Genomic DNA, 11,569 nt, shown 5'->3' with positions numbered 1-11,569 from the left:
ATACAGCACATAGGTGATTTGTTGAAGATACATGAAAAAAATGCTAAGGAACATACAGGGTAGAAGAGTACATGGGAATGTTTTGACTTGCACTAATAATTCACAAGGTATTTTTACACATTTTGTATTCTATGTGCCTCATTTAAACATCAGAACCCATGTGGTATATATTAGACTCATTTTATGGAGGGAAATAGAGAAGTTGATTTGGCCCATGGAGCAGGCCTGGAATCCAAGAGTGTCTGACTGCAAATCCAGGGCGCTCTGCTGAGCAGAGCAGCCATAATAGTGAGCTTGGTTTTTTTTCACTTAAATCATCTACTCCTAAGAGTAGTTGGTGTGATCAAAATATACCCTGGCCCAGCTATTGTAGCTTGGTGGTTGAGCATGGACCTACGAACCAGGAGGTCATGGTTCAGTTCCCGGTTCCGGTTGCAGCTCGCAGCTCGATCCCCAGTGGGGGATAATGAGGGTGCAGGAAGCAGCTAGCTGATCAATGACTCATCATTGATGTTTCTCTTTCCCTCTCTTTCTCTCTGAAATCTATAGAAATGTATGTTTAAGAAAAAATGTATCCTGTCATTTCACTTGCCTGGACCACACTGCTATGTAAGACCCTGAAGGATGGAGACCAAGAGGTTTTGTAGTCTGCCACTACAATTCCAGCAGGGCTTCCAGCAGCTCTGACCCAAGATCGTCACTGCCTTACAATTAAGGGCCAGGTTCAGGGATGGCCCCATTTGTCTGGCAAGAGAGTCTGAACTCTTAGGAATGTTTTCTCCCAGAGACTGTAATACCTGTTGGTATCATGGAGCTCCCATGTGACAGGTTTGCTTGGTAATAAGATCAGGCCCAGTGACTGCTCTGTGCTCAAGTAGGAATAGGTGATGCCCTGTGATGCTTAAATTTTCAGTCTCTGATAAATGCATTTTAAACAATATGAAATGAATTATGAAAATAGTCATGGGTGTACAGTCTTTCTGGGAGGCAACTGAGCAGTTAATCAGCATTAAATGTGCACCACCTTAGACCCCGACTGGCTTTGATAGGGGGGGGACCTACAACCTGATAGAGCACCTGAATTAATCTGAAAAGTACCATAATCATATTTTAAATCTTAGAACACATATACTTATGTGCATAGGGGGTTAAGTGTCTTATATGTGAGTAAGGAGTTAAGTTTTTCTTAAAGTTTCCTTTTTAAGGCCTGTGTATGGGAGGTGACTCAGCTGTGAATCCAGCAAGCAGAACCAATAAACATGGTCAGGCCGACCCACCAGGAGCCAAAATATCATCCCATCGCCTGATAGCTAATTACAATAGCTGATGTCTGCGGACCCCCAGCTTGCACATAGCTGCATTCCTCACCCCAGCCCTTCCCCTTTATGATCCTGTCCTCTGAATCTTGCTGGAAAGCAGGATTTGATGTTTGTAAGCACCTGTCTTCTTCGTTGGCTGGCCTTCTCAACAAATGCCTAATCTGATTCAACCCCTGCCTTCGTTATTGGACACCAGCAGGCAGCCCGAGCCCAACCAGGTGTTCCTGGTGACAGCGTCAGTCAATTACTGTAAATCCACACCACAGAGTCATATGCAGACATTAAAAAATTACAGTAGAGATTCATCAACCTGTTTTGGTTCAGAGATCCTATTACCGTAATCTGGCAAATGCTGTATATCTTCAACTCACAAAAATTCATATATGCATGATACTATGCTAATCTGAAGTCTATCCATGGCAGGTCACAAGTTAAAACTTCTCGATATAGATCTTTACTGACATGGAAAAATACACTGTCCAGATGACTAAGCATCATACTAAACAGAAAAATCCCACAATGTGACCCTCTGCCTGGAGTGTTCACATAGCTAGCTCCTGACTAGGTTCTGGTTACTGGAGAACTTTATCACTGGAGGCCCTGCTTCCTCCCTTATCAAGGTCTCAGCGCCCGTTGTTTTCCTTAGTAACACTTCTGTCTTACGTTTACTGATTTATGCCTGTCTGCTGCTCCATCCCCCACCTCATAGACTAGGCTCCTGAGCGTAGAGCTTAAGTCTGACTTGTTTATTCATAAGCCACATCCAACACACACACACACACCCCTCACCAAGAATTTTTTCTTTTTCTTTTTCTTTTTTAGAGAAAGCAAGGGAGAGAGAAACATGGATGTGAGAGAGACAAATCAATTGGTTGCCTCCTACATGCACCCCCTCCAGGGAATGGGGACTAAGCCTGCCACTGAGTTATGACACTGGACAGGTATCGATGCTCTGTCCACTGAGCCAAACAGGCCAGGACTTTTTCGAACCAACACTGGTCTTTACAGGTGAACATTTGCAATCCTATATAATAATCCTATGAATAAAAGGCTAATATGCAAGTTGACCAAACAGAGGAACAACCGGTCGCTATGACGCACACTGACCCACAGGGGGAGTGGTGCTCAGCCAGAAGCCGGGCTATGGCTGCTGAGCGCATTGGTGGTTGGTGGTAGTGGGAGCATCTCTCATCTCCACAGCTGCACTAAAGATTTCTGACTCCTTGTGGGCCTGTCAGTCAGACATCCCCTGAGGGCTCCCAGACTGCAAGAGGGCACAGACTGGGCTGAAGGACCCCCCACACACAACCCTGAGTACAAGAATTTTGTGCACCAGGCCTCTAGTCAATTTATAATCGGAAAGACTAACTTGGAACCTCAAAAAGCATTCCATTCTTCTCATTAATAGACTTTTAAAACTATACTAAATTATTACATTTGAATTCTGCCAATAAAAAGTACCTACAAAGGCCCTGGCTGGGTAGCTCAGAGAATCATCCTGATACATCAAGGTTGTGGGGTCAATCTCTGGTCAGGGCATATACAAGAAGCAACCAATGAATGCATAAATTACTGGAAAACATATTGATGTTTCTCTCTTTCAAATCAATGAATACATTTTTGTTGTTGTTAATCCTCACCCAAGGGTATTTTTCCATTGATTTTTAGGGAGAGTGGAAGAGAGAGGGAAAGACAGAGAGAAACATCAATGTGACAGAAACACATTAATTGGTTCCGTCCCTGCATGAGCCCCAACTAGGGCCTAGGCCAGGGAGGAGCCTGCAACCAGGTGTGTGCCCTTGATAGGAATCAAACCCAGAACCTTTTGGTCCATAGGCTGATGCTCTATCCACTAACTAGGGGTGTCGAACTCAATCAGAGAAGGGGCCAAAATCTAAAATCCAGCCTAAATCGCGGGCCGAATGGTTTACTGAACAGTCGTAAACTGTCACTGTGATGGAAACGCAGCGGAGTGCAGTGATGACAGCGCGGTGCGGGCCACATTGCAAGGCCTGGCGGGATGGATTTGGCCCGCGGGCCTTGTGTTTGACACATGTGCACTAAGCCAAACTGGCTAGGGCAATAAATACATTTTTTTTAATTAAAAAAAAAAGAATCTATATAATGACTCGATTTTGCCTCTTGGCCCGTAGAGCCTAAAATATTTGCAATCTGGCCCTTTATAGAAGTTTGCCAACCCCTGGCCTAAAGTAATATCTGGCATACAGGAGCCAATCCCAAAGTGTCAAAAGGAGACATTTTGTAACAATAAAAAGTGTATCTAAAATGTACATCAATTTGCATAGAAAAAAATGGACAACTAAGCATCAGATGTCCACAGTGTGCTCTAGTTTGCTGCTTACCTTTCCCCACCATTTGCATGCGTTGATTTCATTCTCTTATAGAAAAAGGGACCATATACTAACCCTGACAGGTCAGGGGAGGTCTGCATGGCAGGCTTTACACCCAGAGACAAAAAGTAACCGCATTGGGTGGTCTGAACATAAAAACTAACTAAAGGCAGGTCATGGCAGGTAGTTATGTCCCAGGCCTGAAGCTTCCTTGTCAAAAGTCAATCTTAAACTTTATATGAGCCAGTCCAATTCCCTTTTTGCATCTAAGATAACATACTTTTTTTTTAAAATCCTCACCCGAGGATGTTTTTATTGATTTTTAGAGAAGTAAAAAGAGGAACATCAATGTGAGAGAAAGATCGATTAATTGCCTCCTGTACATGCCCTGGACCCGGGATGGAACCCCGAAATCTCTCTGCGTACCAGCTGATGCTCCAACCAACTGAACTACCTGGCCAGGGCTAAGATAGCATACCTCTGAAATGTAATGATAAAAAAAGAAAAGAAAAAAAGAAAGGTGGGGATAATTTTTCTAGACCCCACAGGGCAAGAACAACTCAATGTTTCCTTGTTCCCCCGCATACCATCTCTACGTGCATTTATGTAAATGTTAGCTATCCCATACCCACGAATGTAAAAATATGTTTCTGTTTTGCCTTTTTACCCAGTCCCAGATTATTTCCTCCAACTCCCTTAATCTATCACCGATGGATTTCATGTAACCCTCTCTGCCGCTCCTCCTTTCATTTTAATGTGTAAAAAAATAAGCTGCTGAGCTGCCCGTTCTCCAGAGCATGTTCTCAATTCCTTGAAATTTTGCTCCCCCGCGATTGTCAGTTTGGCTCAAATTCATAAGAATTCTCTACAGATTTGGGCGTTTCTTAACGTCCACATTCATTTTAGAAGTTATGTCACTGATCCTTACAGGAAGGCAGGCAGTCTGGCAAGCGTGGGCGCTCCACTCACGCGGAAGCCACGCAGTCCGAGGCCCGCGGGGGTGGGAAGGTCCCGCCGCAAAGTCTTCCTTACCGCAGGGCCGGGTGCAGCGAAGGGAGCCGAGTGGGAGGATCTTTGGAATCTCACTAAGCCCAGTCCCATCCTCACCGAGCCCGGCGACTCCGGGTTCCGTTTCCACCGCGGGGTTGGCCGGGAGCCTCCCAGACTCACCTCACCTCGCAGTCTCTTCCCTGCAGCTCCCGACAATACAACGCAGGCCCTGACCCAGACGAGGGCTCCCCAGTCCCCCTGCCCCATGGAGAAAGTGCCTCACCAGGCCTCCAGGCTGCAACGAAACAAGCAAAGAGCCCCCGCCACGGATAACGGCCGGCTCGGCCGTTCCAGCGGTCCTGCGGCGGCGGGAGACGCGGGCCCCTCCGCGCAAGCGCAAAAGAGCCCCTGCGTCTGCGCACCGCGAGCCCCTCCCGCGCGCTTGGCCTCTCGCGGCTTCTTCCCGCCTGCCTCCCGCTCTCACTTCCGGGGTTTCCCGGCGACGGCCGTAAGTGGCGGACGGAAGCGGCCCACGAGGCCCGCCGTAAACGGCTCCCTCGCGCCACTTCCTGCCGGCTTCCACAGACGGCGCTGGTGGGGGATCGAGAGGGACCGGAGGTCGTTCCCGGCGGCAGGAGCCATGGAGATGCCGCTGCCACCCGACGGTGAGGCCCAGCGCGAGTTTAGGGACCGTTTCTCTCTCCCCCGGACCCCCTGTTGGCCTACCCCGCCTCCTGAGGTCCCCGGGCCTAGGAGGGGGCGGGGCTCGGGCTCCCGGGTTCGCCTGCGGCCTCTCCCGCGGGTCTCCGCATTCCCGGCGCGCTTGTGGCCCCTACCAGGACCCGTACAAGGGCGGCCTCTGCGGGGCCCACCCCTAGAGATCCCGACCTGGCGGACGGCGGCTGGTGCGCCTGGGCCCCCGGATTTGGGCGGTCCTCGCTGACGCCCCGCGTGGCCTTTTCTCCGTTCTCCAGACCAGGAGCTTCGAAATGTCATCGACAAACTGGCCCAGTTCGTGGCTCGCAACGGGCCGGAGTTTGAGAAGATGACGATGGAGAAGCAGAAGGACAACCCAAAATTCTCGTTTCTGTTCGGAGGCGACTTCTACAGCTACTACAAGTGCAAGCTAGCGCTGGAACAGCAGCAGCGTGAGTCCTCTCCAGCTCTCTGGTCGCACCCTGGAGCGATTTCTTTCTCTGATACCAGTGCAGGCGCGGCCACAAACCGCCTTCTATGGGTCGCATGCTCTTCCAAGTTGTGGAAGCTAGGCCTTCACGATCTCTTCCGTTGTTCCCAGGCCTGCAGCAAGTGGTTGCTGGGTCCGAGTGTGATGGGGAAGGAGGTTATGGATCCACCTTCTGGGCTCGAGATCAGATTTTTTTTTATTTTATTGTTTTGCAAACGTGATGACTGAGATCAGCAGAAGTAGTGATTGCTTTAGGTGTTTACCAGGAAGGAAGGGATAGAGGCTGGACTGGGACTCTATTTTGATCCACTGTTGAGCTCCCTTTGTGGGCTCTTCCTGGGTCCAGCGAGGTTTTTGTGCATCTCAGTTGCTTACAGTCCAAATCAAAAAGCATTGTCCCTCTGGGTTTTAGTTCTTTGCAGAGGTTTACAATGTTCACTGAGTTGGACGTCAGGATTCTGGTCCTGCCCTCAGAGGATTTAAGATGGAGTTAGAAATAACAGCTGGCTTTTGAATAACCAATAGCCTCCAGGTGGTAAGGTCCTACATTCGTTTTGTTCAGTAATGAATACATTTAAGTGAGTGTGGGATTGCTCAAGTTGATGGGCATTGAAAGCTGAATGTTCCCTGGACTATAAGCGCCAGACTGCGTTTTGGGTCATTCTTGTGCCCTAATACATAGTACACAGTAGTGTTCAATAAAGAATTTGTAAGAAACTGCTAAAGTGCAGTGGCTTGAACAAGCGCGGTGTGTTTAGGTATCCATGGGAGAAACCATGGGAGGTCCAGCATGGCCGGAGCACAGAACACTTGGTCTGGAGTGGAAATGCCAGGGGAATGTTCGGGTTTTCACCCTCAGTTCAGGGGTTCTTGTGCATAGTTATGTTCAAGATGGGGTGAGGGAGACGAGCTTCCTGAAATTGCAGGAAAACGTTGTGTGTGCTTACCTGCCTGTGGAGCAGTTACTCCTCAGCCCCTGCACACCAGTTTAAAACTTCTGCTACAGGAAGTGTGAAGTCATGAGGCAATTTGAAACAAAGGAGTGATGGGTCAGGTTCATATGGTCAGTGTGGCAAAGCTGGAGGGAGCAGGAGTGGAGGCTGGAAACGGTGAGGCCAGCATGGAATCATCAGGGGCATCTGATGGTAAAGGTGTGAATTAGGTCAGTGGGTTGAGCCTGAGGGACTCAGCCTGGGGGGGGGGGGGGGGGGCAAAAGGTCGAATCCATGAACTAGGGCACCAGATGAACATTCTGACATAACCAGGTAGGGGAGGACAGTGCTTTGGCTGGAGTGACCAGGGCTGAGAGCTGCCTCCCTTACAAGGGAAGCTCACTCACCCTGCCCTGAGGGTTAGAAATCCAGGGCTGCTTGGGACTTGGTGCCATAACCTAGGAAGGTAGGGTGCTTCTGACAAGGTAGGGGCTCACGAAGTGTTTTCTGCAGGTAACAACATCTAGCTGTGATTGAAGAATGCATAGACAGAGCCAGATGGCAACTGAAAAGAGAGATGTGTTCAGGCAGAGGGAAATGCCTTCGGAGGGACTAGAGAGTGGAGGGGACAAGAGCTGAAGGCCAGACAGAGAAGGAGGGATTCTTAGAGTGGCTCAAAGCGAGGGTGCAGCATGCGGAGGGCTGGCTTGCCAAGGACTTAAGAATTCTCCTGGGAGCTTTGGAGGTCTCTTGAAGGGTTGGTTTCAGGACTGTTGTGGAGCAGGGTTAGTCATTGTAAAGACTGAGGCCCAGGACTGTTCTAGAACGGTGTTATGCAAACTCTGTTGAAGGATCCATTTCTGTTTTTTAAAATTCTGTTGTAGAGGATATACCTTTGCAAAATAGAGTAAAAATGTGATCCATAAAAGCATCAAGTACTCCTACACCACTTCTGTATTTGTGGAATCTTTCACCTGACTGCTCCTCAGACCACACTTTGAACAGCATCACTGTATGGCCATGTGGAGGGGACCAGACTGGACTCAGGGAGACCAGTTTCAAGGGTGATGCAGGTGACAGAAGAGTTGTGGTAGTGACAGCAGGGACACAGACCAGAATGTGATCTAAGAAGCTGATGACAGCACGGGTTGACTTGTCAATGTGAGGTGCAAGGGAAAGAGGAGGGTCTGTGCGTTCTAGGCTCTGGCTTGGGTGTATGGGCATAGCCATGCCAGCCACAGAGATCAGGGGTGGGGCTTGGTTGGGTAGAGCATGGAGCAAGAGGATATGCATGCCTGTGGAAAGCTATGGGCTGTTTGAGCTGTAATTAGGTCCAGAGCTCAAGGAATCTAAGGTGAACATGATAGATTTAGGAATTATGGTATGCTGATTGTAATTGCATTCCCCTGGGGGTTTCAGAGAGAAGACAGCCATGGCATCCCAGCAGTTAAGGGTCAGAGAGAAAGAGGAAGGGGCTGAAGAAGTGGCCACACAGACTGAGTGAGACAGGCACCTGTGACAGGACCATCAGGCTGAATAAGGATACCCTCAAGGGTGGGAGGAGAGATAGAGGGTAGGATGGGTGGACAGAGCCAGACTTGCCCTGGGGTAGTAAGGTAAAGGAGAGATGAATTGAAATGGAATCTTGGCTATAAAATTGTTGAGATGAGGGGCATGCAATTAAGGGAAAGTTTTTAAGACAGAAGACAGGTATATTTAGGGGCTGCTGAGAAGGAGTCAGAAAGGAAAAAATGAAGAAATGAGAGCGAGAGAACAGATTTGCTGAAGAAATGTCTCTGGGAGGTGGAAGAGGCTGTCCCCGATGGTTTCAACGCCAGAAGGCTCACCCAGACCTACGAAGTGACTGAGTGCCCCGAGATGGACCTGGACTAACACCATCTGTTCTGTCTGCCTGTCTTTATTCAAAGGCCAGGTCCCCTTGGGGTGGGACTCAGCAGGGTTCCAGAAGTGCATGGTTATGTTCAGACTTGACAAGACCCAGTGGCCGATGGGGAGACCACATCCCACCATCCAAATTTCTATCTCTTCTCATCTGGCCACATTCGGGGCACACACCCACGTGACCCAGTCTCCTACCAGTAGGATGGTCATCTCACCCTGGCTCAATCTCAGTTGACTCTGAGGAGTTCCTTTCCCCAAATAGTCAGGATAAGGAAATCAAGAGGCATGTGGTGATGGGCCACAGCATGTGCTCAGGGGTGCTGGTCTGTGCCTATTTTGGGTATCCTGGCTGGGCGTCAGGCGGCTTTGATAACCTGAAAGTAAAGCATATATTAGGGGGTGGTGGCAGAGAGGCTAAGGGACTAGGAGAGATGCTCTTGGGGGTAGAGCTTTGGCCTGGGTTTAGCATCAGTGTAGGCCTTGGTGAGGTGGGGAGTGTGAAGGGGATGGGCTCCAGCTTAGTCTGTGCCAGAGGACGCTGGGCAAGACAGGCAGTGTTGGAAACAGTGGCAGGGTTACAGTCCTGAAATCTCCAAGGAGAGGGCTGGTACAAAGGCAGAAGGTGGTGGGTGGGACACGGGAAAGGGGCTGGTTCTAGGCTCTGGGGGAACGAGAGAGGGGTGGGAGAGCCAGGCTGAGAGTGGGTGGAGCCTGGCAGACTTTGGTGGGAGTGTGGCTGCAGCACAGTGCCGAAGTCCTCTTGTGGATGGTAAGTGTAGGGAGGGGAACCCCTGTGGCCGCCCAAGTGGCAGCCAAGGAGACACCTAGACCCCAGCCACCTTCTCACAGGAGCACCTTTTCTCCTCTTCTGCCAGTCATCTGCAAGCAGCAGGCCCCAGAGCTGGAGCCAGCCGCAGCACTGCCACCCCTCACACAGCCTCCGTTGGCCTCTGCTGCACCCATCCCACCCGCCCAGGGAACCCCGTCAATGGACGAGCTCATCCAGCAGAGCCAGTGGAACCTGCAGCAGCAGGAGCAACACCTGCTTGCCCTCAGACAGGTACGGGGCCTGCTCCTCCTCTTCCCTCCCACTCCGTCAGCCCTGGGGAGGCTTAGGGCCCTTCCCCTTCCCCCTTTTTGTCTAGGTGGTCTCTGAGCTCACCCCATGCCTCAGTTTTTGTCTGTACATTGGGACTCACAAATAACTGTCAGGAGCACTCACTCCAAGCATCAGTGCTGTGGAGAGTGCTGCCACTACCCATGGCGTGTTTAGCCCCGTCCCTCTGGCCAGCGCTTGCTTCTCATTCCAGTGAAATCATTACCCAAGCTGTCTGCTGGGGTGGACACCTATGAGTGGGACTACACGTTAGACGTTGTGTAACAGGATACCATGTGGCCTTTGGTGCCATTGGCACCAGTTCTGGCTAGCCAGGTCGCTCCAAGCTTTTGAGGGGAAGGACCCTTCTGTCCTGATTCATTACAGTTCTAATACTTGCGCCAAATACAATAGGATGAATCACAGGGGAAACGAGATGAATAAAAAAAAAATAAGGCATCTATTGTAAAGCCCCGGCCCTTTTTTTATTACTGTATTTGAGATTACTGTCATATTACTGACAACAAAACACGCCAAATCACTCACCCTGGATGGAGCTTCTCATAAGATGGATGGGCCAGCCTCAGCCAGCCCTGATAGGACTGCCTGTCCCCACGGACGTCCCATAGTTCAGCCGTCTCAGTTTGCCAGTCTAATGAGGAAACTGCTCTCCTGTTTTAATTTTCCATTCCGTGGGCTCTCCTTTCTCCTGGCTAGTGACCATCCATAAGACCTCTCTGTGCTGTCCGGTCACTTTCCTTTTGTTTAATTAGCCTGCAGAGGTCCCTTGCTCCTCTGGGTCTTAATCATTCCATCTGTCACTGGCGTAGGGATAGACATTGTCTTTCCCTCTGACTCATCTTGTTCTAACCTCTGCCTGCCGTGTCCATGACTGCTCCAGGTGTGGGGGTGAGGGATGGGGCCTTCTGCTGCTGTGGGGGACACTGATGGGCAGTCTCGGTCTCACCTGGCCTCCCAGGAGCAGGTGACAGCAGCCGTGGCCCATGCGGTGGAGCAGCAGATGCAGAAGCTCCTTGAGGAGACGCAGCTGGACATGAACGAGTTTGACAACCTGCTGCAGCCCATCATTGACACGTGCACCAAAGATGCCATCTCGGTGAGGACAGTGGGGCCGGGTGGGCCCAATGCTCCCAGAACCTAGTATTCCTGACAGGTGAGAGCCCACCAAAGCCTCTGGGCCAGGACTGCTGTAGCGATGCCCCATCTATTCTTGCCCTCCCCCCTGAGCACCTCCAAAAGAGGGGGAAGGCAGGCAGAGGCTGCAGCACGAGGCCGAGCCCTCGGGCACCACCCTCGGCTGGGCACCTGCCCATGCTCTGGCTGGGGGAGTCCAACTCTGCTCACCCATTGCTCTGTCTGTCGCAGGCCGGGAAGAACTGGATGTTCAGCAACGCTAAGTCCCCTCCGCACTGTGAGCTGATGGCAGGCCACCTCCGGAACCGCATCACAGCTGATGGGGCGCACTTTGAGCTGCGGCTGCACCTCATCTACCTGATCAATGATGTGCTGCACCACTGGTAAGGGCCTCTTGGGCCCCGCTTACCTTCCCTCTTCTGGCCCTCTTGTGGCCACTGTGCTGGACTCGGGATGTGGGTCATTTGTCCAGAGACCCTGGGAGAGGGTCATCTGTGCCACAAGCTCCTCCTCTTCCCACTCTCCTATCCCCCCCTCTTTCTCCTCCCCTGCTCCCCCCACCTCAGCTTATCCCTGATTCCCAGCCCCATCCCACCTCACCTAGGACCACTGTTTCTTCACTCCTTACTCTCTTAGGG

At 50.7% G+C, this 11,569-nt stretch overlaps 1 protein-coding gene across 3 annotated transcripts in view; it reads left to right on the top strand.

Moving 5' to 3' along the window:
- Nucleotides 1-4,085: 4,085 nt before the first annotated feature.
- Nucleotides 4,086-11,569, top strand: part of LOC118706521 (calcium homeostasis endoplasmic reticulum protein) — a 19,351-nt gene continuing 11,867 nt past the window's right edge. Inside the window, exons 1-5 of one of the 3 annotated variants that reach the window (XM_036415870.2) lie at nt 4,086-5,325; nt 5,635-5,808; nt 9,556-9,740; nt 10,756-10,893; nt 11,163-11,314. In XM_036415870.2, coding sequence (XP_036271763.2) covers nt 4,926-5,325; nt 5,635-5,808; nt 9,556-9,740; nt 10,756-10,893; nt 11,163-11,314 — 1,049 coding nt within the window. In that variant the 5' untranslated portion in view covers nt 4,086-4,925. The remainder of the gene's footprint in view (nt 5,326-5,634; nt 5,809-9,555; nt 9,741-10,755; nt 10,894-11,162; nt 11,315-11,569) is intronic. The other 2 variants (XM_036415868.2, XM_036415869.2) reach the window with 2 other exon arrangements.

The sequence above is a fragment of the Pipistrellus kuhlii genome, unplaced genomic scaffold (genome assembly GCF_014108245.1).
Source record: "Pipistrellus kuhlii isolate mPipKuh1 unplaced genomic scaffold, mPipKuh1.p scaffold_m20_p_52, whole genome shotgun sequence".
Taxonomy (NCBI): domain Eukaryota; kingdom Metazoa; phylum Chordata; class Mammalia; order Chiroptera; family Vespertilionidae; genus Pipistrellus; species Pipistrellus kuhlii.
The sequence above is the reverse complement of the archived record's forward strand: the minus strand, read 5'-3'. Positions and strand labels throughout refer to the sequence as shown.